Source organism: Poecilia mexicana, unplaced genomic scaffold (assembly GCF_051168715.1).
Source record: "Poecilia mexicana isolate PSO_F unplaced genomic scaffold, ASM5116871v1 scaffold_17, whole genome shotgun sequence".
NCBI classification, from domain to species: domain Eukaryota; kingdom Metazoa; phylum Chordata; class Actinopteri; order Cyprinodontiformes; family Poeciliidae; genus Poecilia; species Poecilia mexicana.
In genome coordinates, this window is record NW_028263386.1 from 16,611,867 (window position 1) to 16,639,138 (window position 27,272).

Consider the following 27,272-nt stretch of genomic DNA (forward strand, 5'->3'; position numbering starts at 1 on the left):
TTTCCATCTATGGGTGTGTGTGATCCTACTGTGCTGAGAGCATTACAGTGCCCCTTGTGCACTTGTGTTTCCTAGCAGCGTTGGGTTGGGTCAAGCTGGAATTTATACTGAGGACTGGTGAGAGGGATGGGCAATGAATAGGAGGAATCCATTTCCAAGTTGTCATCAGCTAGACGGGAAAGAGGAATAAAGACAGATGACACTGACATATGAGGATGAAAGTGTAGCAGAGATGAGCTTTCACTGATGTCAGCAGGAAAGTTTTGTGTCTGAGTTTATGTGAATATATATATATATATATATATATATATATATATATATATATATATATATATATATATTGTTAATTCTCAGTACTCAGCCACGCCCTTAACTCCTCCCCACTCCAGCAGACTGACTACTGACCAGCTCTCCGTCTCACGGGTCCGAAAAGACTCCAATTCTCGGGTATTACCGCAGATAAGAATTTAGAGAACTTTTATTTAAGCTGGGAGCGGAGATGACTCGTCCAAGTTCTAACTACCTTCATCCAGACGTTATGCCCCGCTTCAGTTCATAGCCCAGACATCGGAGTAGCCCCGCCGATGTCCGAACTCATAAACCACACCTGTTCACGGTAGCTCATCTCCTAATAATTAACGTGCACTTGGTAACCGACTTGGATAATTTTAGTGACTAGGAATAAGTCCCAGGGACATTATTTATCTGAACTAAAGAACGTAAGAAGCCACCATAAGTTACTAGGACCATAAACATTAATTTTACATTGACCAGAGAAATTAAATCTAGATGACTCAATTAATTTAACTGTCCACAACTTCAAATTAGACTTTAGTATTTTATTAGCAAGCTTTAGCAGGGGAAAAAGACATACAGCATTTTAATAAAGAATATAAGAAATTAAAACTTTTAAGAATCATCTGAAATTACTCCTACTTCTATCCCTACGCTGTGTCTTAATCTAAATAGAGGCTTTGGGGGGAGGCAGTAATACTCGAACCCAGATGCAGAGACGATCTTGGCAGAAGAAACTTTAACGTCCATGGATGGAGTCCTGTCTTTGTCTTGGCAGGATCCTTTCAGAATAAATCCAAAGTTGAACTGGTGAGAATCCTCTCTGAACTCAGTTCGTTATCCAAAAAGGATCTTGGTATATTCCCCATGTCCACTGCAGCATCGATGTAATCCTTTGGGTTGAGCGTGAGGCCACAGTTGAATCAGAGTCCCGGGTTGTGGGTAAACGGATCTTGTCCCTTTCACTGGCAGCGAGCAGTCATCCCGGGGTGTCTTTACTCAGGCCTCATCTGACTCTGCTTCTCCATCTGCTCGACTCGAACGCTGCGGAACAAAGAACCTCGATCCTCCTGTGTTGTATCTTTTTATACCTTCTGCATCCATTCATTTCCCTTATCTTTGCTTTTTCCATCTCCTACGTGTCACTGACCCCAGGCCCACACAACTTTCCTCACGTCAACATTTTCCTTGGTTAACAAAAACCTTTAGTTAACCCTCTTTCTTTCCGAGTTGCACTCTCAGTTCTTCTTCTTCCATCTGCACCTGTTTCCTATGTGCATCTTACACAGTTTCACTTCCTGTTACTTCCCATACTGACTGCTTGGACAGATGATCTCATATCCATCACCATCTTGGAGACATGATGTCTGTTCTAATGACCTAATGTCTTGGTTACCTCTGCTCTCCTTGACCCTTCACCTACCATCTACCTCCAAAACAACATCAGTGACCTTTAGTTACAGTTACACATTTTACACCATTTCAAGTTCAATGTCAAAATCACATTTATAACCTTTTAGTTTCTCTGATTTAGCATTCATTTATCATTTTATAATAACCATTACTTATTAGTTACCCTTATTATAATCATGATGTGAGTTATTACAGACATTTCTGAAAATAAACCAAGAATAATCCATTATTCTAATTATTTGATACCAAAGTTAGTTACTTATTCCACCTGTAAGTACTTCCATAAGTTTAAGAGTAAGTGCAAATATTCTTATAATCAAACCAACATCAACCACTGGTTAAACCAATATTAATTATTAGTTTAATCATAAGTTATCATTTTTAATGTAAGTATTTTACTCTGGGTTTTATCCAATTACTCAAAATGTTTAGATTTTATTCTTTAAACCTTTAATGCTCCGAAATGAGCAATCTGATTATTTTTATTCACTGCAGGCTGAAAACTTCCTCCTTTTTCAGGAAACCTGCTTTTCCTGTTTCATGAGTCTCTTTCTGTCTGATTATGATTTTTTATGATTAAATAGAAAAAAGTAGAATTAAAGCAAAGTTTGCAGGACACAATAACAACACACACAACCAGATTAATTTTATTACCGTCTGACTCTACTGTTGGGTCTTGATGTCACCTGTGTAATTAGTTTTAAAGATAACTTTATTCATTGTTATTATTAAACTAAAATCTCCAGCATGGGGAAGTGGGATGAGCTCGACTTTTCTCGACACCCCCTCCTCGAGGTCAGACCTTTCACATGCTGGGAACCCAACACCCTCCTACAGGTCTGCGTCCTCATCCTCTGGAAAGAGAAGATGGTCCTCTGGGATGTGAAGATGCAGATCCTCAGTCCTCACCAAGGCCACAGCAGCTTGGGATGTGAAGATGCAGATCCTCAGTCGTCACCAAGGACTCAGCAGCTTGTGATGTGAAGATTCTCAAAACTCCACTGCTCTTTGACACCCCCTCCTTGGAGTTTTGATGTCTTCCAGGAAGTGACGAATGTCGAAGAGAACCCAGGTCGCTCTGATCCTCAGCTGGATGAACTGTCGGTTCTTCAGGATGTGGAAGATTCCTTAGGAACATGTTGATGGGCCAATGGGCTGAGGCAGAAACCCCCAAAAAAAAATAAAAAATCTGGAAGTTCAGCATAACAAAGCAAAAAGCATAAGCAGCATGACGCTTTATCCACAATCGTAATCCTTTTCCGTCGCTGGAGGTCGTCAAGGGGTACTGGAGTTGTCGGAGGCATCAGAAGTTGTCCAGGTCCTGGGAGGAAACTGTTGACCCTTCCCCTTCCAGGTGTCCAATGCTTTGTTGCAGGATGATCTTGGTGGTTGTCTATGATGCCACTCCTTCCTCACGACTTCAGTCCCTTTTCCAGTTTAATCCATCCGTTTGTGACAGGAGTTCTGCTTTAGCATAATCCAATTTCTTCAGGGCCCTCCCAGTCAAAGCCTTGAAGTTGTTCTTTGAATGGCAATCATCCTGTAATAGTGGCAAGTCTAACACAGGATGGCATGTTGCTTGATTCTTGCAATGTTCTGGTTCGCTTTAGCTAAGAACTGGCTTGAGCACTGACCTTGTGGACCCCTTTCTTCATTAGTAGTACTGTTTTGCAGTGCAGTACTTGCTTCACAAAATTAATTCCATTGAATTTCAGCTTGATCCCCGTGACTACAGGCCAATCTTGAGCTTTAATCCAAACTTTCTGCTCTGTTTTCAATGACACTGCACACTGCAACTTCCCCTCTCCCTTCCTGGGCAAAAAGGAGAAGTGCCTTTGCCTCCCTGCTTTCCGTGACCTGAACGGAGTTTCTCTGCAGGGGAAGACCTACTCTTCTACAGCTGTCACTGTTACACCATGTCCATCAGCACCAAGAGGTACTCCTGACCTCTCTTTTCTGTTATCCATGGGGCCTGCTACATCCATGCAGACTGAACCTCTGGGTAATGTGCTCTTTGATGAACAACCCTTCCATCCGCTGCCCTGAGAGCCCTGCGTATGGACCACATACTCACAGTCCCGCAGCTGCATCGGATGGTCTGAAGGGACGTCCAAAGGCTTTGCCCCACCAGTTCTAGTTCGAGCGTTTTTCACGTTGTTGCGCCACCTTGTTGTTGTTCAACATTTTCTTAATATTAATTATTTTATTAGTAATGGAATTTTAAAGGGGTCAGAAATAACCAAATAAGTAAAATTTTATTTTACTTATTGGTGAACTAAAAAAAGGAAACTTTGAGAGAGATGGACGGAGGTTGGCATCTTGAACCCCAGAACCGGCCTGATGATGGAAATGTTGCAGCAGCAGAAGGCTCACAGCGCTGATAGATGAGGGCAGCCGTCCGTGAGGTCACACAGGACTTGGGTGCTGGCAGGAAAAGTACTGACTTAGAGCGGCTGGCCTTGGGCCTCAGGGTGACTTCCTCATGCGCGCAGCGGTCCTCAGCTCCATGTCTTGCAGCTGTGTAGCTCATGTCTCCTCGTCTCATGATCTTTCTGGTCCATGGAGAGGTAGACGAGCTGGTCTCACGAAAGGAACACACTAGTTCTTCCTCTTTGCCTTTGTTCTTTATCTTTGTCTTTATCTTCATCTTGGCTCGAAGCTGCCTGAAGGATCCAACCAATCTAAATAGGAACTTTTGGGGGAGAAGCAGTATTACTCAAACCCCGATGCAGCATCGTTGGAATCTTTGGGGTTGAGAGCGGGGCCGCGGTCGAATCAGAGTCCCGGGTTGTGGTTAAACGGATCTTGTCCCTTTCTTGGGCAGCGAGCAGTCATCCCGGGGTATCATCACGCAGCCCTCCGCTGACTCTGCTTCTCCATCTGCTCGACTTGAACGCTGCGGGACAAAGAACCTCGATCCTCCTGTGTTGTATCTTTTTATACCTTCTGCATCCATTCATTTCCCTTATCTTTGCTTTTTCCATCTCCTACGTGTCACTGACCCCAGGCCCACACAACTTTCCTCACGTCAACATTTTCCTTGGTTAACAAAAACCTTTAGTTAACCCTCTTTCTTTCCGAGTTGCACTCTCAGTTCTTCTTCTTCCATCTGCACCTGTTTCCTATGTGCATCTTACACAGTTTCACTTCCTGTTACTTCCCATACTGACTGCTTGGACAGATGATCTCATATCCATCACCATCTTGGAGACATGATGTCTGTTCTAATGACCTAATGTCTTGGTTACCTCTGCTCTCCTTGACCCTTCACCTACCATCTACCTCCAAAACAACATCAGTGACCTTTAGTTACAGTTACACATTTTACACCATTTCAAGTTCAATGTCAAAATCACATTTATAACCTTTTAGTTTCTCTGATTTAGCATTCATTTATCATTTTATAATAACCATTACTTATTAGTTACCCTTATTATAATCATGATGTGAGTTATTACAGACATTTCTGAAAATAAACCAAGAATAATCCATTATTCTAATTATTTGATACCAAAGTTAGTTACTTATTCCACCTGTAAGTACTTCCATAAGTTTAAGAGTAAGTGCAAATATTCTTATAATCAAACCAACATCAACCACTGGTTAAACCAATATTAATTATTAGTTTAATCATAAGTTATCATTTTTAATGTAAGTATTTTACTCTGGGTTTTATCCAATTACTCAAAATGTTTAGATTTTATTCTTTAAACCTTTAATGCTCCGAAATGAGCAATCTGATTATTTTTATTCACTGCAGGCTGAAAACTTCCTCCTTTTTCAGGAAACCTGCTTTTCCTGTTTCATGAGTCTCTTTCTGTCTGATTATGATTTTTTATGATTAAATAGAAAAAAGTAGAATTAAAGCAAAGTTTGCAGGACACAATAACAACACACACAACCAGATTAATTTTATTACCGTCTGACTCTACTGTTGGGTCTTGATGTCACCTGTGTAATTAGTTTTAAAGATAACTTTATTCATTGTTATTATTAAACTAAAATCTCCAGCATGGGGAAGTGGGATGAGCTCGACTTTTCTCGACAATATATATATATATATATATATATTCCATGAAGGTAAAAAGACATCAAGGCATTTTCTCTGTACTTGGAAGTGAGATGCTGTAAGACATTTATACTCACTTATTGTCTTAGAAGCAGCAGATGGTTCTGTTGGAGTCTTCATTCAGCAGAAATCTAGACGAGATGAACCTGATGGCCAAGCCCAACAGCTTTGAGTCGTTGACTGAGAGCTTCCCATTTCTTCTTGAATCGATTCCAGTCTCATAGACATCACGCAAGGCATATGAATACTATTTTGTTGGCCTTCAAGCCGCCATTTGCATTATGCCATTTTGTACACAAAAAGCGGATGAACACAAACGCGGTAAGAAGAGGACATGTGAAACATTTTCTGTTCTGTTAAGCCTCTCACAGCAAATGTCACAGTTGGACAGAGGGGAAGTGGGAGGTTGTTCTGTCTGACTGTCAGTTTCCGAAACCACACACACACAAAAAAGCGCACACGGGGTCAGTTCGACCCTGCTGGACCACGCACACAGTAAAAAACACGTGGGGTATAAATGACTCCATCTCTTAAGACCGCGGGAGGGATAAATATCTAAGAGGGTAAGGCTGTGTAAAAGTCTGTAACATAGCATTCACTGACACCACAATAGTATTTTCTTTTTTGTTGTACTGCTTTACATGATGACTTGATTTGATTTAGATTTATTATTCAAACAAGTTCTTAAAAACAAGAAAACAAGCACTCAGTAGGACAGAGAAAACATCCATATACATAACCAAGACCAAAATAATTAGTTTCCCACTACGTTTCTGTTTGAAAAGGAGTAGGAAGAAGTGAACACTTATTTAATCCTACCCTTTTTCTCAATTAATCAGTTGTTCTACTCTCTGTCCACGTTTCACGTGGGAGGATCATTTATTGTACTCATATACATATTTAATGCACATGTGCCCTGAAGTTCAAGATTCACGTAATGACATTAACATAAACTGTGTTTGGGATTGGAGTTGTTTTAAGATGGCAGAAGCCCAGTTTGGTCATACGTCCTCAGCTTTCACCTTAACTAACCTGGATTCATAATGAACAACGCTCATTCACTGTCCTTTTTCAAAAATTCAGAATTATCTCTTTACATTGTCGAAGTCTGACATCTAGTCTTTTTCTCTCTTTCTTTTGTTTTTGTGTCACACACAGATGATATCAACGGGCAGACATCCGATGGAGGACAGCCTGGAGGTGACAACACACAAGAACCCCACCCCAAGCCCCCTGCTGTGAAGGTGGTCGGCGGGTCGCCACCTACAAGCTGGCAGCAACCGCGGTGCCTCGCTCTGCTTTTCGCTGGACTTTGTTTGAAGTGGTTGCTGATCTGATGACAGGACTATCTTAAAAAAAAAAAAAAAAAAAACATCCCTCCTCATCTTTTGCCCCTTCAGAAACTTACATGACATTCATATCATAAACATATCACCAATATGTTCCTTACTACCGTCGTCATCCGGCACAGATAGACGTCACTAAGGGCGACACAGAAATAAAGAGTTGGTCAGTGTGTGGACCACAGTGTGTGGGAGCCTGTAAATGGGTAACAAGTGGGCAAATGCAGGGTCCTGTCCCACAGGATCTTTATTGTGAATGAGTCTAAAGATTGACCATGCGGTTTCCACTATCCTGTTTGGTTATAGATGATATTATAAAGGAGGGCCGCAGCTCTTGCTTCTCTTGCACAGACCTAACCTTTGTTATTCAGAACGGGGTTGAATTATTCTTAAGAACGTTTACGACGGTAAACACTTAGCTACAAACATAAGTCAAGTAACATGTAGCAGATGTCTTCTTTTTCTACCGCTGATTTTACTCATGATCTAAGCTATGAACCTTTTCACAGCACTGTACTAATGCCATCCTGGTGGGAGAATTCTGTTCTTTTATAAATGTAACTCGCTTCTTCTTAGGAATTAAGGAATGCATGAAAAACCGATAGATCCATCCCAGGTGTCTGGCCCAAAACAGCAGATTTGACATGCTCTAATGACTGTGTACCTTGCAGGGATTAGAATGTAATGAGTTCACAGGTACATCACAAGCTCCTTTGCACGGCTGAACATATTGTGCAGATAAACTAGGTGTGAATACTGTAGCAAGCAATTGTATATAGGTACAGAGGTTTGAGTTAATGTATGACATGAGCTGAATGGAATGTTAATTTGTTTTCTTTCATGAATGGGCTATGCTTGTCAGCTCTACAAAAGTCAAAATCGCTTCAATGTCAAAAATAAAAGGGAAAATATCCATAATTTACCACATGAAGTAATTAAAGAATGGGGAGTTTTAAAATTTTCAACAAAGGTTACATAATGTTGGCTCTACTAATATTTATTGTGCATCCTGGTTTGTGTGTTTGCTTGATGAATTGCACATTATTGCACGTATGAAATGCAAAAAAATTCAAAATTGTCACGTCCCTTTCTGGCAGAGCTTCAGTTTCAAATACTGTGCCTTTTTTTTTTTTTTTCTTTTCTCCTTTAAAATTTGCATTCATGAAATTATATTTTCTCTTTCTGTTCTTCTGCAAGCATTCTGTGGAATCGGAACACAATGCAGTATCTCTATAATTTACATGACTCCCTCCTCCTCTATTTTTCCACAAATTCCAACAATTGAAAATGTGTTTTGATCATACAGTGTTGGCACACTACAAAGGGGGGGGGACACAAATTGTGTCCAGATTTGAATTCCTTTTAGTGCCAGTTTTCCTTTTATACAGACAAAATTGATGCATAGACTGGCACTGACACAGAGTAAAAAGCTTTAAATCAAATACTTACCTGCAACGTATAAACGCGTACACATTAATAATTTTAGATTAGATATAATTTTACCTATTTATTTAATTTCACTTTGGGATCAATAAAACATTTTTTTAAGATAATGCTTCAGAAAATACATCCACAGGTGTGCCTCTGTTTCCTCAGATGTCATAAATTAACCTTTTAGAATCTTATTACATGCAAACTTTTACATTTCAAGTAATGCAAAGTTCTGTGAAAATATTCCAGCATTTAGCAAATTTGAATTATTTTGCTAATCACAACTGACCTAGTCAGAGAGTGAGAAAAAATGATGCATCATTTTATACAATGTATGTAAATTTCTAGTTCCAGCTATCTGAGGTGGACTAGAAACGGCATCCCACCTGACAATGCAAAACTGAAGTGTATATTTATAACATCATTTACGTAATGAAGTCTCAAGGTCAAATTGAAACAAAGTGAAAATAACTGGGACTCTTTTCAAAAGTTGAATGTGTAACATTTTGTGTGCTCTAACCACAATATGTTTTATTTCAAAGCAGCAGTAAATCCATCCGTTTGTTCCTTGCTGTTTCATGCCCTCACATGTGTATAAATGTACATAGTTTTCATCCTTTGCTTTGTGTTTCCAATTGTCATTTTTGTATCATTAAGATACAATGTAGTTGAGCTCTATTAAAAGTGCTCTGCTCTTTCGGCTAGTCTCTTCTTAAAGGTTACAACTCACAAACCAAGTGGATCTTCTTTGATGTCTTTTTTTTTTTTATAAAAGCAACTCCAATGAGCATCCACACCCGTTTTTTTTTTTTCTTTTATCTAATCTTTCCTAATATTCTGTATGCACTGTTGAAATGGACTACACTAGAGATAGATAAATTATAAATATAAGGGCTTTTATGCAACTGTTTAGTCAAATGGAAAGTCTCCACCAAGTTATTTTGCACCTTAATATTTTATATTTGCAAACACTTTTACCACTTTAGGCTTTTTAACAATTCATATCACTGTAACTTGTTCTTATCATACTCCTGTAAATCATACATTTTAAGCTGCATTGAGCAGGGTGTCATATCTGACGACACGAATCAAACTTCCTGATGTCAGTGCTGATGAAGACCTAAGGGTTATGAGGGTTCAATTAGGACAAGTTATTTTATTCTGTCCTTCACCAGTTGCACCAAGGGGAAATTTTGCCAAACATACCAGGCTGTGTTTGCACCAAGAGTGTGTTAGTGCAGAAGACATTAATAGTTCTGGCACAGTCAAAGCCAGTCATGATGGCAGCAGCATTGACTGAATTGGTTGTGAATGACCTAACGGTTGATCCTAAAGGGAGGTTTGCCTGTTAGCAAGTATTTGATTTCCCCAAATCCCAGTTATCCAAGCTTAGAACACATAAAGACAAAATAACTCAGCTGTGTTGCTTCAGTGCTGATGACCTCTTCTTTATCTTGTTTTTTTTTTTCTTTTTTTAGGGGTTGGGGGAAACATCTGTTTCCAATATGTTATGTACTTCTACTCATTTAGATCATTGGCAACCAATGAGCTACATCAATTTTCTATAGTACAGTCAAAGTCTACATTGGGAGAACAGAAGCAATATCAATAGTGACAAAATATACAAATTGTCAATGTCAATTAATTTAACTTTTTTTCTGAGGTTGGCTTGAACAATGTTGTGGAATATGCAGACACTTACATCTGAGAACCAGAGTGGTCAGTAAGTTTAACTGAGAGTTTGGGGGATCTGAGGTCACAGCTGCTCGGATGTCTGTCTGGGCTATTTTAAACGATGCCATACATCAGCGGTTCAGTCCTTGCAGCCACATGCACACCAAAACATCCTCACATGCAGAGAGAAGGAACGAGAGCAAGATGGTGTACAACTTGGCTCTTTTCAAAAGGATAAGATCTAAAAACTAATTCAAAGAGATGTCACACCACAGACTCTAAACTGAGCTTTGAGAACATTACTTTTTTTTTTTTTTTTCCAGTGGATGATTCTGGCTTAAGCAATGTGAAAACAGAGCAGCCCACTTTCCACCCCAGGAACTCATCTACCACCCTTCACCCCATACCTCCAGATTGTCTTACCTTTTCAGCACAGGGATCACAGTGACGAGCTTGGACTGGATGAAAGAGGCAATGGAGAGGAGACGGCACTAGAAATAGCTTGTCAAAGATAGACAATTGGGTGAAGAGAGTCCTGTGGCACCTCCTAACCACAGCTCTCCCTCTTGACTTTCAGTCCTCAGATGTATCCATTTCCCCTCTGCAGAGCTTCATCAAATCTTACAACAGGGTAACAGAGGCAGCAAATTCAGTTGTTGAGCTGTCATCTTTGTCCAGTGGCTAACTAGCATTAGGTTAAGTAAATGTGTGACCTTCATTTTAATTCGAATAAACTCTTGAAAAAACGTCAAGATGATTTTCAGCTATGACTTGGATTAAATCTCTAAAAAAAACAGTTTGTCATTATCATGCATAGTGATGCACAACATGTTATCTTGGCAGTTTTTATGTTTTTTTTAATGTTATATCTACTTGTGATTCAAACTCTTGCAGGGCAAAATAATGTTTTTCCCCCACCAATTCGGTCCTGTAAAGGTCAGACAGTCTGTATCATGCAAACATGTATGCCAGTAAATGGAAAAGGCTTTATATCGTACCAGTCGTCTTGTCCTTTGCTGATTGCTGCCTCCAGAAAGTCATTCTAGATGGAGTACATCAAATATGAGCAGATATTCAGCTTTGCAATACTTGAATATCCTACAGGATCCCCGACTTATTCTTCCTCTTATGAAAGAAAAATAGAGACGGACTTTAACTATCATACCACAGGCCAGAGGACTGAGCGGTTGGCTCAGACCATTTTCAATCACTTGCTGAGAAAGATTCACATTTTAAGGGACTATCTTTACTATTTACAGAGAAAAGAAGAGTGAAAGGGCAGTTCAAACATGTCTCATACTCAGGAAAAGGAAGGTCTGTTTTTAAGAAAAGGCTGAAAGTTTGGGAGCTCCAAGTGACAAAGTGACTTAATATTTGGGTGAGTGGAGTAAGCTGGCATGTTAGATGTTTTTTTCAAAAACTCTACATAGTTTGTGGGTTTTTCTGCCTGTGAACATGAAGGACACAAAAACCTTCCACAGTCCACAATCCAATAGTGGCGCGGGTAATCAGGCAATGATCATTCACAGAGATTTAGATATCGGAATAGTCATCCAATGGGGCAAGCGAATCTCAGAGGTCTGTGTTTGGGGCATGAGTCATGATCCAGTTATGAGAAAACTTGCAGAAGTCAGTCGTGGGCTAGGCAAAACAGGACAACGAAAAACAAAAACAAACAAACAAACAAACAAACAAAAAAAACACGGGGACATGAATTAGGTCAGAAACTTGGAGACCAAACAGGGGCAAGGAAGAAAAAAAACAACTGGATTTCTGACTCGCTCATGCAGTCAATAATCTGGCAATGAGGGAGAGGCTGTGAAGAGCTTAAGTGCTACAGCAACCAGGTGAAGCGGGTAGATCATCAGACAAGGCGCAAGTGGGTTCAATAAACTGACACACAAAGGACAAGGCAGAAACAATGAAATCAAGAGGCATGGCATGAAAATGTGAATCATTAGGTGCATCCCATCTCATGGGATGGGATGCACCTAATTTCAAAAGTGTCAGGTTGATTGGCCGCGCTAAATTGCCTGAAGTTTGAAGCTGCGCACACACAGTTGTCTGTCCTGTCTGTTTTAGTATTGTCCTCTGAGTCACCATGGTAACATGTCCAGGTCTTGAACAGTTTAATGTGGTTACAAACACTTGGACCCAATTCATACTAAGCAAAAACAGAAAACTTCTCTTGCATCTTGCTCTTGACAAACACTCTGGATGGATTTTTTTTTTCTTTCCAATACGATGTATGACAAATAGTATGTGGTTGTCAGAAATTTCAAATACATGGTTACTGAATTGACAACTGCTGTGATGGGTGTGTCACATAAGGAGAAAAGCTGTTGGTTATTTCACCCTTTTTAATTTTTCCACCTTTACAATTTTGGTCTTTTCATGGACAGCTTGTTGTCACATAATTTTTCTCGTTGGCTCCGCATGAATTTCGGTTACATTAAGTGCTTTGAAAAACAGTGGAACTTTCTCAAATCTACACAGAGTACATAACTGGGAAATGTAGCTATTTGACTCCAATAAATAATATCTTCACCAGAATTTAAATTTACTTTGATAATCTGCCATATTTCACAATAATCAATGAGCCCAAATAGAGCTCATTAGAGGCCAAATTGAAATGAAAATAAAATCGAACACAAGGTCTTTAAAAAAAAAGGTGTACGGTTACATGAGTGCGATTTGTAATAAGAGCATTTTCCATGCACACTGTCCATGCTCAGCCATGCGCTTGTCCACAAGAGACACAAAGTTACTGACGGCCCGGTGGACAAAACAAAAGACTAGATTGAGTGTGTCATTGGAATGTATTGTGCTTTAATAAGGCACAGCAGTGGGCCTGAACATTAGTCAATGGGGAAGTCAGGCAGTTAAGAAAACAGATTAACTGTCTCCACATGACAAAGGCCAGCTAAAGAAAAATGTGGCCCTTCTAGCATGAGCCCCCATTCCAATTAGACCAGTGGGGTCGCTGTGGGTGTTACTGTAATTTGAGGTGTGATTAAGGAGGCTGAGAATTGAGTCATAGGCGTGCGTGTGATTGTTTGTAGGTCTTTTTTGCATGGATGTCACATGTGTTCAAGGGTGGCCTGCATGCAGAGCAGAGTTCTCTCTCAGGTCTGCTCCGTTTGTCATGCCACGGCCAGCTTTCTTCCTCAGGTCCTGGAGACGGATGAGCACTGCTGTGAATGTTCCACGGGTCCTATGGGTGCCATTCTCAACTCCCTTTGCCTTTCTGTCTATCTGTAGCGGTTTAAACCTAAATATTATTTGATAATTATTCTTGCTTTGAATAGTTTTATCTATCAACATGACTTCTGAACAATGTGTTATATTAGCTCCCATTTTAGTGATGGAGCATAAACCTGAAGTCAGTCTTTTATTTGAATTTGCTCGACTTGTTGGATAGAGAGTTCGTATATGACTCAAGATAAATGAGTGTCATCGATTGGCTTGGATTACAGATTCAGGAGTGCAAGTCATCAACAAATTCTGCAGACTATGAATGAGTGGAAATCAATTATTTGGGCCTTTGGGGGCTTCATCCTCATTCTTATAGTATAACCTCTGCTTTTCATGCCTGAGTGATTTTGGACACCAACAACAACAAAAACTTTTCTTGCTGATTTGATTGTTCCTTAAATTCTCTTTAAACTTTATTCTTGAGTGAGTGAGCAGACGTTAGACCTTCTAACATGACATAATAAACCTTTATAAAAAGGTTATTTATTCAGTCATATTTTAATTAAATATGACTGAATTTGAACTATTGTGTCTCTTATCTCTTTTCATAAGTTACAAGCATTGTCAATTATAGGCATCTTCTCCTTTGGGATCAGTAAAATATATTCTGTTCTATCCTACTCCATTATTTCTGTAAGGAGACAATTTTCCTAAAATCAAAGAGACACGTACCACAATGAAAATTCCTGCCGCTTCTTTCACTAGAAATCAGGTCCTAAAAAGAGAGCTTTTCTAAAGACTCTCCATATTAGGACAACTGACGGATACAAAGTTACTGTAAATGCAATTCAGTCGGTCATGTCATGTCACTCTGCCTGTGTGAATCACAAGCCAAGCAGAGGGGGCTTTCCAACAGCATCATCACACAGCTTTTTCTCATTTTTAACACAGCATTACAGCTTCATTTGAAATCCATCCATACTCAAGCTGTTCACAACTGACAGATTTATAGGTGAAATTTGTTTTACAGTTCACTTTATGACACCATGAGAAAGAAGTGCTGAGTGAACAATCCGTCTAAACGGCAATTTCCAATGAGAAACGAATGAAAAAGCTGAGAAAACACCAGTACACTTCCTCTGCTGCACTTCAATGTCTGGTCTTTGAAAAAAAAAAAAAAAAAAAAGAAAAGTCAGTTTGTCAAAGTCAGTTTACTAAGGTGGGAAGAATTAGCACTGACACAGTTACTTTGTATCCAGTGTTCAGATGCAGTCGGCACTGATGCGTCCTACTTTTTCCTGACATCTCTCTCATTAAACTCAAATTGTGAAGATGAGAGCGCTAGTCATGTGATAAAGCGCCCTGTGTGCAGAGGAGGACTGAGGAATGCTGCAGGAATGTGTAGATAATCTTAAGTGTTAGTGGGAAAATAATGTCGGACTCCTCATAGGGGGCTGAGAACTGCACAGAGTTTCTGCCTCCCACTGTTCCCGAGGCCAGCGGGGAGGGAGGTGCTGCCAGCCTGAACAAAGATATGTCACAGAACTAAAAAGAAGCCAAGAGGAGTTTGAGTTAGTTGACCCCAGATCAGATTTGCATGAATTACATTTTACAGAAGGTGTGGGATCAGTTTCGGAATTTCAGTTTCACCTCTTCTTAAGGGAAACACGTTAGGAAACATTATTTTTGCAAATCCAAACCTTGAACTCAATAATTATGGGAATCGTAGCTAACCTAAAAGTGTAAAGGTTTAGTTTGATTCAATGTCAGACTGTGAGAGAAAAAGAAAGGGCAGCTGCAATATATATTGACCTGAATCTGGATACAGCAGAAGATATTTAAATGATGCATGGATGGATGGATGGATGGATGGATGGATGGATGGATGGATGGATGGATGGATGGATGGATGTGTGTTCATACAGAGTGTAAATGTTAGACTTAAAATATACCAATAGAAATTAGGTAGGTGCTTTCTCTATGTATGTGACAAAGTTTACAGTCAACTGAAAACAATTAAGAAAAGTATTTTTTTTTATTTTACTCAGCGCTAACTTGCTTTCCTTCTCTAAACTTTATTCTTTTTCATTCTCCTAAGGCCATCCCTCATTACGTTATCTTCCTTCCTATCACACCACCCCTTCCCAGCAAACCCTTAATGTTTTCCTCAATTATTGGAACTTTTTTCTAAAATAACATATCTCGTCCTCCTGCAAGTACTAGCAAGTATTCCTTTTGTCCTCTGATCATTTGTCTTTGGCAACTGAGAGTGTCTTTTATTGAAAGAGGACAATTTCCAGTGTAACACAATGACAAAGGACAAAGGAACAGGAGCCGTTGTCAAAAACCTAACAGTTTTGCATAGTAGCTTCAAAGTTAAAGATGAAGGTATGATGATAAATTCCTCTACTACAAATATGAGAATGTGAAGATGACATCAGGGAATTTTCTACACTATGGGAAAAAAAAATAAGTGTAATGGACTGAATAACTGAGACAATGAACACAGAAAGCAAAAGATAGATCTGGTGAGTAATGTGTGGTACTTAAGCACTCCCGTGGATGTGCTGAACCCTGGCTAATGGTTGACATTAAAACCCAGAGCGGATGAAGAATCGATGGTATCTGCAAGAACATGGGATGAGACTGGCTTTAGGGAGAGGACACGATGATCTCCCTCTAAAGGCCGATTACATCTGTTGAAACAACACGGTGATATTTACAGAGAAACTCTGAGGCTCAGCAGTGGAGCTTGTAGATTAGCCAGTCCTGCAGCGTGCTCACTATATCACTTTTATTTTGTGGGGAAAATGAGTTTGTGCCTGAATATGTGTGTCTTCTATCAGATTGGACCGCACCAGACTCATTTTGATATCCACATAAAACTCTATTCATGAGTGTGATGAGAGCAGTCTGTGCTTGTCTGCTGCAGTGTTCCATATAAAAAAACGATTTAAACAATTTAATCCCAATTTTTTCCAAGACATGAAAATATTAAAATCAGATGTCATTTATAGCCCTTTGAACTAACCAAGGGGAAAAAAAAAAAAAAAAATTGTGGAAAAATATATGAAAAAGTGTGTTTTATGATCGGTCACAATTGTGACTGGTGGGATGATATGGTGTTCTTACTAAGATGAGCTAAAAGTGCTTTTTCCAAATAGAAAAGATCATAAAAGGTGAACTTTGTTTCTTTATTTGAATACACGTTGACACTGCATTACTTTAGTGCAATATTTGCTCTGTAAAGTACAAATGTGACTATCTTTATTCTATACCAAGGCAAATTTGAGTACTTGAGTGTTTATGCATAATTATATTGGACTTCAGTCAGTTGTAGTGTCATGTTATCACATTAACATAGATCATAAAGATAACATCTATAGTAGAGGCCTTCATTTATATTATGTAAAATCATAAACACTTGTCAGTCACACTGTCATACAGTAATAAGATTAGTCTAGGGGTCTCCAACTCCAGGGAGTGAGGGCCGGGATTATGCATCTTTTCCATCCGCCTCTGCTTCAATACACCGGAATCAAAAGACACTTTCAATCTAATAAACACAAAGTATAGTAGAATAGAATAGAATAGATGCAGCTTTTATTGTCCCACAAACGTGGAAAATCAGGAGTAACATCAGCAACAAATATAAAGGTGCAAACAAAAAAGTTCTTAAATAGTTAAAAGCAATATATGAAAACAAGATTAACAATAATCATAGTAATATACTGTACAAGACTTTAGCTAAAAATACTGTGCAGTTGTTAGAAATAGACATATCAAACTCACCCTCCAAAGGATGTGCAACTGAGTTGGATCACTTTTTCTAAACTGTATATAATATGCATGAACATTGACCATTACAAAATAATACATATATATATATATATATATATATATATATATATATATATATATATATATATATATATATATATATATATATATATATATAGACTATTTACAATAAATATAATTACAGAAAAACTAATTAAACTAATTAAACTAATTAAATATGTATTAATTAGTTTTTATGCATTAATTAGTTTTATTTTGTAACCAGGTTGTGGTGTATTGCAGACCAGGTCCCTCTTGAAAATGAGATATAGATCTCAACAGGGTTTATCTGGTTAAAGGGGGAAAAAAAAGAGAGAAAAAAACATGATGTGCAATAACAGCGGACATTTTATTTTAAAATGAGTAAGAAGAGTAGGTGATTCCACCAGCATGGACATATAAATACTTTGATTTTGTCGGGATCAGGGATGGTTACAAAGTCTAAACAACTTTCTGAAACGGATGCAGAAGTTTGTTACTGAAGCAGCTCTCCAGTTCACTAGCAGCTTGAACTGGAACAAGGGGTGGAAGATATTGTCCATCAGAGATGTTATTTTAGCTGGAATGAAGGAGAACCTGCTCCTTAAGAAACTCATAGTGGATTTAGTCATGTTTATAACTCCATCCATCTTTTCCATCAATTCTGACCTTGCTAAATAATAGCTTCACCAAAGCAGGATGATGCCACCATAAATTTTCTCTGTAGGAATAGAGTATTTATGATCTATGTTATTACTGGATAGACTAAAAGGTTCAGTTTTTGGAGCACTTTTTTACTGATTATATTTTTTGTGTCCACTACATGGCTTGTGCCACTCTGCAAAAAGGCCTCCTTATTTATTTATTTATTTATTTATTTATTTTAACAGCGGCTGCTTTGGGCTACATTCCCATAAAGATCATGTTTGTTTATCCAGGTGACTTGGTTCCACTGGATTTTTGCTTAAGGGCATCAGAGTAAAGGGGGGTGAATACAAACACAATCCACACTTATTGGTAATAACATTTTGAAAACATTGCATTCTGCTTTCCTTGTCATCTTATAAGTTGCACAGCTAAGGGAGGCGGTGGCTCAGAAGGTCAGGATTTGTCCTGTAATCGATGGGTTGCCAGTTCAAACCCCCACTCTGTTCATCCCAGTCGCGACCCTGGGCAAGACACAACACCCACCTTGCATGTTGATGCCTCACTTCTGTCAGTCTGCCCCAGGGCAGCTGTAGCTACAATGTAGCTCATTGCCATCAGTGTGTGAATGTGTACATGAATGAATAGGTGAATGACTGTTTGCAATGTAAAATGCTTTAGAGTCCTTGGACTTGATAAAGCACAATGCATTTTTTTTTTTACTATAGATTTTGTGTTAAAAGATAAGAACAAATAATGTATTTTCTGAATCACATTTTTTCTCTGAACACGTTCGCTGCGAGCTTATGATGCTATAGGAACTGAGCATGCATGTAATTTTCACTGGAAACCACACCATGCCCTAAAAATGCTTACCACATAATTATTGCACATGTACAATAAACTGACTGTTGCTTATTTATGGCCTCTCACCCAGCACTCCTCTCTGTCTTTGCTACCATTCTGCTGGTCTGCTTGACTTCCCCCTGCATCCTGCTCCTCATTAGGAAGCCTTTCATGGTCACAGGCAATAAAACTTCAATGAGAAGCAGTCGGAAGAAAACATGGCTGTTCTGTGGCTTTATTGAGCATTAATTATATAATCTCCATACCAGACAGTAGAGGGCCAATCAGTCCTTCAACAGCAGAGCCGACCTATGACCACATGTGGAACACAGTCAGACACATAAACTCAGGTTTCACAAACCAAATGCTGCTGAGAAAAAAAAAACATAAAGGTGCACATGTGTCATGCATTCACAGATCTATCTGCGGTACAGGGTATTGTCTTATCACACATATAGGTTGAGTCCACTTATTCTGGTAGCCACTCGCCACGTGTTCTTAATACGGTTCAATTTCTCTCATAGCAGGAAGAAAAGCAAGGCAAATTATTATTTATTTTTTTGTCACAGTTACATATCTCAATATCGGAAAGCTGCTGTGCAGGTGAATTGCCAGCTTTGGCCCCCCCGCTCCTCCATCACACACACAAAAACACACGCTCACTCACAAACAGAGGCAGACACTTGACATTCCCAAATGAATGTTTAATTCATTCGTTCATTTCAGAGCTTTAATAATAGGATGCAAGAGTGGCCATTTGTCAGCTACTGATATGCGAGTTACTCTCCTTGTTATTTGGAGCCAGCAGTCAAGAGGAAAAGGCTAATTATAGTGTAGCATTTTTAAATGTATTTGTAAACAATATCTGACTCTGGAAATGGAAGAATTTGAGGACAGGAAATGGCTCGGTTTACCAAAAAGGTTTTCTTCTTGACTGTCATTCTTTTCTCTCTTCATGACTGTCCTTCATTCCAAGTTCAGCACTCCGTCCTCCCCTAACCTACCATACTAGTGGGATCTTACTTAAAAAAAGCAATCTTTACTTTTTTTTTTTTCTTTTTTTTTCCGTAAAAAGGTGATGCCATTCAAAACAGACTAATCAAATTTCACACTCCCAGTGAGTGGAATAACAGTATAACATTTTAAACTGACGGAAAGGCATGTGTGCTGCTATCATAAACCTATGTCATAAGTTCACAGAGTCACACTAGATTTACTTGCACAAATAAACTGAAGTTAATGCTCCTATTAACAGTGTTATAAAGGCAAACTGTGTGTGAAATTCCTGCGAGTATGATGAAGCTGCACACCAAAACCAACTGGGTCAAAATACACAATCTGAGTTAACTTACAAACCGGGTTATTGGTTTGAACACATGTCAGGTGCAAGAAAATAACTCAGTCTGGATTACTAAACAATCATTAATTTGAAATAATATTATTTCTATTGAAAATAATAGATTGTCAAAGGCATTTAAAGACAGGCTGCACACAGGTCAGGTTGCAGATTTCTGCACAGGGAACCACAGAGGGACCTGACACCTGGATGATTTTTATTTTCACCTAACAAACACAATTAAACTTACTGGTCTGACTTAGCGTTCAGATCAATCGAAATAGTTCATAACAAAATAAATGTTGCTCTGTAGCTTAAAAACAACAGCAGCTACAAAGGTGATCTGATTTCCTTTCTGCAGGATTGATAGATAGATGGATGGACGGACAGATAAACAGATAAATAAGCAATTTCACCACACAGCCAAAACCGGCAATGAAAAACACACAACACACAACATTTAAGTTTAAATAAAGCTACAGAGTTGGTTTTAGGGTGTTTTTTTTTCTTTCTTTGACATCTAAGGAATTTAAAATTAGCAGAGAGGCAATATTGTCCACATTGTGGTGTTTACCCAGATTTAGGAGGCAAACATAAAGAAACTGTGGATAATGAAGGCATTCATTTGGTGACAGGTAACCTGGAAGCAGCCTAGAACAGATGCTGATTTGTTGGACATGACTTGCGTCTTGTAGAGTGATGCCTTCCACTCAACAGACACTCTCAGAGGAGGGTATCCAGTACTGCGAACTGAAAGGGACCAGCCTGCAGTTCATGTGTGACACCTGGCTGATGGTGAGCAAGTCCAGCCAGCACACATTCCTGACGTGACGAGACCCACACGGCATTTTCCTCTCCTGGGAACCAGGCATGTTTACACTCTTATACAAATCAGTGTGCCACGATAAAGAGAAGATACTTTGTAAACTATTGAGGCGTGGTATGCTTAAAATTTGGATAAAAAAAAAAAAAAAATCCAAACCAAATAAGCATGACTGTGTCAGAAAGCAACAAGAGATAGCCGGAGTTGCTTTAAAGCTCTGCTTCCCTTCCCTTTCATCCTCCTCTTTCTGTCTGCCTGCTTCTCCCCGCCTCCCTCCCTTTTCCACAGAGTGGCAGCGCTGGCACATCATCGTCCAGAAGAGCCTGAGCTGCGGTATCTGCCGGTGTGTGCACCTCTGCACTCGGATTCCTCACGTTAAAGCCGGGCAGGCGTGAGTCAACACAGCCAGCGCTGCACCAGTGCAGCGCTTATTTCTGGCGTGACTTAAAATAGCGTATTTCAGCCGGGTAACCTAATTCTTGCATCTCTTGCTTGCCTCTCTTTAGGTCAGCCAAAAAAGCTCCACGGGTAGCTGAGTGAGACCGGGGATCTCTACAGAGTAACCCTTCAGCAAAAGAACATTTGACATATTTTTTGGGGGAGAAAATAATAAGCGTCTGCCCTGGCTGCGCTGGCTTAAGTGGATTAAACAAGAGACGGGACATCTGGGCTGAGAGGAATTGCTCCTGTGCCGCGCAGCAGCGCGCACAGAACAGCCACAGAAGCTGCAGACGCACTGAAGAGTATAAGAGAGAAAGAAGGTGGAGGATATTTTACGCACCACAGCACCAGCCCCGAATTCATTGTACTTTCAGCTTTATACTAAGTCGCTTAGTTGTCGCTTGGATTTCCTCCAGACCAAGTCCAAAGCCACACTGGTCAGCAGGAATGGATTTCTTCATCCTGGCGGCTCTGGCGCTGTGCTCTCTCACAGCGCCAGCCTTTGGGGACAAAGGGTCCAGCAAAGCCCGGACTTGTTCGGACATTCAGCGGTTTTACGGCGGAAAGGGATTCAGCCAGGATGGTGTCCCACAGTTTGAAATGTCAGGTAAGCGCCTTCAAAATGCTTTCATTTTGGAAGCCAAGCTGCATTTCATTATATGTGGGTTATTTTCCCATTTATACAAAAATTGACTCAAATTAGATACAAACGAACTTTGTATCTAGTTTAAAAATAATAATAATAATAATAAAAATACTAATGTGAGCATCATATTCAAAGGGAAACGGAAGAAATGTAAAGTATTTTCCTATTTATTGTTTGCATGAGAGTACAAGGAAAGAATCTATCTTTACTCCTCTTAAATCTGTTGTCACACTCATTTGATGTCACATGGTACTGTGAAGTAGAGGAGATATGGCTTCAGGCTCTGTAGATGAAACGCTGCTTTGAAAAGTTATTGAGACAGAGCAGAGGCACCATAGGAAATAAGTTTGTTTGATCCCTCATTAAAAAAAAGGAAAAAAATGCCCTGCAAAATCTTTTTTACGCTTAACACAAGGCACAGATGTTGTGCCTTGCTTTCTGTGTCTCTTTAAGAGTTTCTTACTGAGGTTCTCTTCTAGAAGATACTCTCTAATCTGACCTCTTCTTCAATATGTTCTGATGTGGCAGGGAGGCCAACATTGTAAGCTACCAGACAGTCACTTAGCCCAGTGGTGTGACTGTGCAGATATATTGTTTCTCACTGTGTCATCCATGGCCTGATGTCAGTCACAAGCCCCCCCTTTTTGCAGGTTGTACGATTGCAGCTTTGCCTCCTTTGGAATTCAGCGAGGTGCTTTCTGGCTCTTCAAATAACACATCAGTTTACAGCAGGTTTCTGAAGCTACAATATCCATCACACGAACAGAGTAGAAAAGTGAACCTTTCGGACATTCACTTGCACACAACTACTTTATAAAGAAGGGGTTTTGAAAGTTTTTATAGCAATTCCCATCACAGAAAAATTAGGAAATTTTACTTTTTCAGCATGTTTTGCTATATTAATAGAAAAGAACGAACTTGAACCTGTTTTTAGGCTGAGATTTGTGCATTTTAATTTGGAAAAATGAACACAACGGCCCCTACAAGTTGAAAATTTGTGGGATAGTCGGAAGACTCTAACTCTTGCCTCAAAACCAAATATAGTTATCTTGCATAAAGTAGCTATAGCTAGAGTGAAAGCGTTTATTTGCACACTTTACAACTTGAAAGTTTTTTAAGTGTAGTACACAAGCTGTTCTAGTGAGCATGTTACAGTCTTTTAAGACAGTTTGCAAAGAGAAAAATATTATTACCTTGCATCAAACTTGCCTGGTTTCCAGGAATGAGCTTCAGAAGTTATTACCTCAGAGGGTGAGGATAGGCACGATCTGTACAGAGATTCTCATAGAATGATAACCCTAAGTAAAAATAGCATGGCTTTGTGGTATCACCTTATTTATGCAATTTTCGTTTGTAAAAAAAAAAATCACATTTAATTAATTTTCTTTGGAATGACAACACAACAAATATTCCCAAAGCTGCTAAAATAACAGGTATCTTTATCATTTTTTCAATTATTTATAGACCTGAGCAAAGAAAAAAAAAAGGCTAGTTTTCAAAATAACATTTTTGAGCATAACCTTATGTCATTTTTTTGTTCTGCTCTTGTCACATCACTAGTTTGACAGTAGTATTTTGAATATTTAAAACAAAAAACAAATAATTATCGATGCAGACTAATGTAAAATGCTCATATCATTGTAAGTTTTTCAGTCATTTTATCCAGCCCTACAATTTAATATAAATGCTGACTAAGTGCATCATCTAATGTGATGGGACTGTTCTTCCACATTATTATATCCTCACAAGTACCAGTTGCAAGGGGTAATAGCTAGCAGAAGAATTGCCTAGTTTACTTGACTGGCCACATTGAAGAAGTCCTTTCAAAAGCCAGCATCAATCAGTAAGTTTAGTGTCAACACTTTCTTTTATGTAAAAAAAAAAAAAAGGTTTTGTTACTATGAGAACTTATATAATTAGAGAATTGCAGGAAAAATTGTTTTCTGTTCTTGCTACTTGGCTCTTAGTCAGAAATAACATCAGTTATTCATTGGTTGTAGTCTGGCACAATAAACACCTTGTAAAAAATGGAAGGTTTAATTTTATGCTTTCAGATTGTGAGCCAAGTCAACAGTGTAGATAATCCCCGACATCTGCAGAAGGGTATTTCCCACTGTGACACCATTGCTTGATCAACTTATTAATGTATTGACTGAGTCTGATTCAAGGTCACATGTCAACTGCATCAGCCAGATTCAGACTTGGCTGGGAGGAAGATGTGAGACGACTGCTCCTCAACTCTGAAAGGGATTTCCAGTTAAACTATTTAAATAGCCACTGGACTGCTCAGTCCCGAATATGGAAACTATTACTGCACGAGGCTGTTAACTTTTTCCTTTACCGTCACAAAGTGTCCATAATAAAACACTTTTAACATGTTAAGATTCATGATTTAGAGTTTTTATTTGTTTTACTTGCTTTGATTAACTTTTTTTAATCACAGTAACTTGTAGCAAAAATATAAAAGTAGAAAATATTCAACATCACCACATCATACCCCAGTCTTTGGTTAATTATGTTCCGTAAGTGACGGGAAACAATTTCCAGATATTGCTTCCACAGTGATACGCCTCATAAAGCATTGTTGATAGCCCCCTTATTTCTAAGTAATTTCCCCCCGGAGAGGTCCCACAGAAGAAAGCTGTTGAGTTAAGAGTAAGCTGTTTGTTATCACTGTGTTGAAGCAATGTTTACTGGCCCATTGCAGCATTATAAGCCCACCGCTTTAAAAAATGAAAAACACATTGGCAGGGAATAAAGTAAACCGATGGATGCTTTTAGAATGAGCGTGATGATTCGACTGCGGAAAGCGTAATCAGTTTGGGAAACAGATTTTTTTGTCACTGTTTACCAAAAATGGAAGATTGATTTTCATCATAGTCATCCGTCTCCTGCTTGCGCTGCCCCCTCCCTGTCCCGCCCCATCATTACAGTCTTGATGACTTATCTTTTTGTCTTTCAGGGGATGACATTTTTCATCTCCGTGTGTCTCTCTCTCATCGGCTCTTAAAGAGAGAGGCGTCTGTGGGTCTTTGAAAGCAGCTGGCAGCCAATGAGTGTTAGATCCTCAATGTCACATAGGCTAGAACAAAGAGGCAAGCAGTGTGAGACATCTGCAGGAAGGCTGGTAACATTTTGGCATTGATTTTTCCCATGCTGTATTTTTGTTGTTGCTGATTGCTGGTTGCTACATACTGACTGAGCCGTGTGATGCTATGGAGTGTCATCTGTAACCAGTGTTTAGATAATGACAGTGTTGCTGCTGCTCCCCAGCCCTGTAAGGGAGAACTAGTTGCTAAGGACTGGTTTGTGGCTTTAAATATATACTGATCAGTATACCAACCCACTGTGAGAAGTATGGGAATGTTTTGAACTCAGTGGTTCTCTGAAATTTAGACTATGAAATGTATTGATGCAGTAGTCTTGATGCTGAAAGAGTTGTTTTTGACTATTTAACTTATTTGTTAAAATACTTCCTGGCAAAATGTTCTCATCTTTTGACTTGCTAGGTTACTACTAATTAAGTGTTAAGCAAATATTCTGCCTGAGAGACATCTTGGACAATGAAAACTGGGATGAACAATTGCATTTAACCATTTCTCCCCTTATTGTACAATAATTTACCCATGACTGTATGTCTTTCTGTAAATGCGATTAAAGCAATTAGTTCCCTGCACGCTAAGAGAGGAAACGTGCTGAGATTTGTCTCTCAGTAGTTTAATCGGCCAAGCTCAAAAGCAATCAGTGACAATTGTAATTTGTTGAGATAACAGGTATCCATTCAGAAACATATTTGTGGACAAACAGAGCACAAACTACGTAACAAAATAATCTATGCAGATTGTTCTTTCCCCTTTTACAAAGTAAACTTGCTAGCTTGTTAAAACCTTGAATTTAAATGTTAAACAATTTAAATTAAATTAAGCTTTCTCGATGCTGAAACCATTCATTTAAATTTAAGAACATTGAGATCCTGATAATCACGTTACAATTCCAGATCAGTCTGTGTTAAAATCTTAACATTTATGGGGGGCCCTGAAGATCCCTAAGCTGCTGCTCAGTTCTTTAATGTGGTCAGCGTTATGCCTTAAGATTCACTGGCTGATTAGTTAATTGGGATTGAAAAAATGTGCAAACAATTGATATTTATTTTAATTGTATTTTTTTGATTTGTTGTTTTTGAGACTGGAGTTTTGTGTTTAAGCTTTATCATCATTGCCTTCCAGTAACATAATTATCCAGTAATATTTTTCCATTTCCTATGAACTTAAAATTTTCTGCCCTGGCAACACCGGGCTTAGCAAGTTTTCTGGGAGAAACCCTGAGGTATAAATAAAACATAAAATGAAAAAAAATGTTTCAAGCGCTAATATCCTTCCCAAGTGCAAGTCAAATGCAACATTCCAGGATAAGAACCTCCTACCAACTGTGTAGCGAGGTGGGAGTGTCATGAAGCGGGGATGCCTTGCTGCTGCAGCAGGACCTGACCAATTCACCAACGTATAATCCACAATAAGTTCTATGGTGTCTATGAGAATGCTTGAGGAATATTTGAGCATTTCTGTGAAAGATTAAAGCTGAACCCTGTAACCTGACCGAGACTTGGGTCCAGTCATACCAAAAGCATACCAGCAAATCCACCAAGGACTGGCTGAAACTAAAACAGGAAAAGTCTTGGGCAGAGTCAAAGCCCAGATCTTTATCCTTTTGAAATGCAGTGGGGTGACTGGAAACTGAATGTTCATGTAAGAAACCCCCTTAAGCCCCCTAAGCATCTCACAATTGAAAGTTTTGAGTGGGGGCAAGCATTCCTCAAATTGACTTCAGAAACTGCGAGATGGCTACAAAGACCATCTCACTTTATTTCAGCAAAATGGGGAAACACTCGCTATGCGGGGGTGGGATGTTTTAACGTTTTCCTCTGCTAGAGAAGCATTTTTGTTTGCATCTTTTGTTTACGGAGCAAAACAAGGTTAGGTTTTGTTCAGTGCAATTTAATCTTGTTTTCCCCGGTAAGTGAATATTTCTTTTGTGATAACTGCTTATTTAATGAGGAGTCCAAATTATTTCACAGGACTGATAAATAACCTTGCGCTGCTTTCAAAATGTGTGTGACTAGTGTGTCAGCTCAGGTAGAAAAAAAAAACAAAAACTGACAGACTGAAAATAAATGATTTTCAAGTAAAATATTTCCCTACGTTTAGGGTTGCTAAGGACACTAAATTAGTTACCGGATTCTAAAATATGTTTGTGAGACTTAAACTTTACCTGTTAAAGAGATAAGAAAAAGTAAATGT

At 39.0% G+C, this 27,272-nt stretch overlaps 2 protein-coding genes across 3 annotated transcripts in view; both read left to right on the forward strand.

The window, feature by feature from the left end:
- The window catches only part of gpc5c (glypican 5c), a 110,293-nt gene extending 100,959 nt beyond the window's left edge, over positions 1-9,334 (forward strand). Inside the window, exon 9 of the mRNA XM_015012399.2 lies at positions 6,935-9,334. Coding sequence (XP_014867885.2) covers positions 6,935-7,113 — 179 coding nt within the window. The 3' untranslated portion in view covers positions 7,114-9,334. The remainder of the gene's footprint in view (positions 1-6,934) is intronic.
- An 11,249-nt stretch (positions 9,335-20,583) lies between these two features.
- Positions 20,584-27,272, forward strand: part of gpc1b (glypican 1b) — a 69,215-nt gene continuing 62,526 nt past the window's right edge. The window contains exons 1-2 of one of the 2 annotated variants that reach the window (XM_088014944.1): positions 20,584-21,279; positions 21,395-21,936. In XM_088014944.1, coding sequence (XP_087871070.1) covers positions 21,777-21,936 — 160 coding nt within the window. In that variant the 5' untranslated portion in view covers positions 20,584-21,279; positions 21,395-21,776. Of the gene's footprint in view, positions 21,937-27,272 lie in introns of both variants that reach the window. The other variant, XM_088014943.1, reaches the window with a different exon arrangement.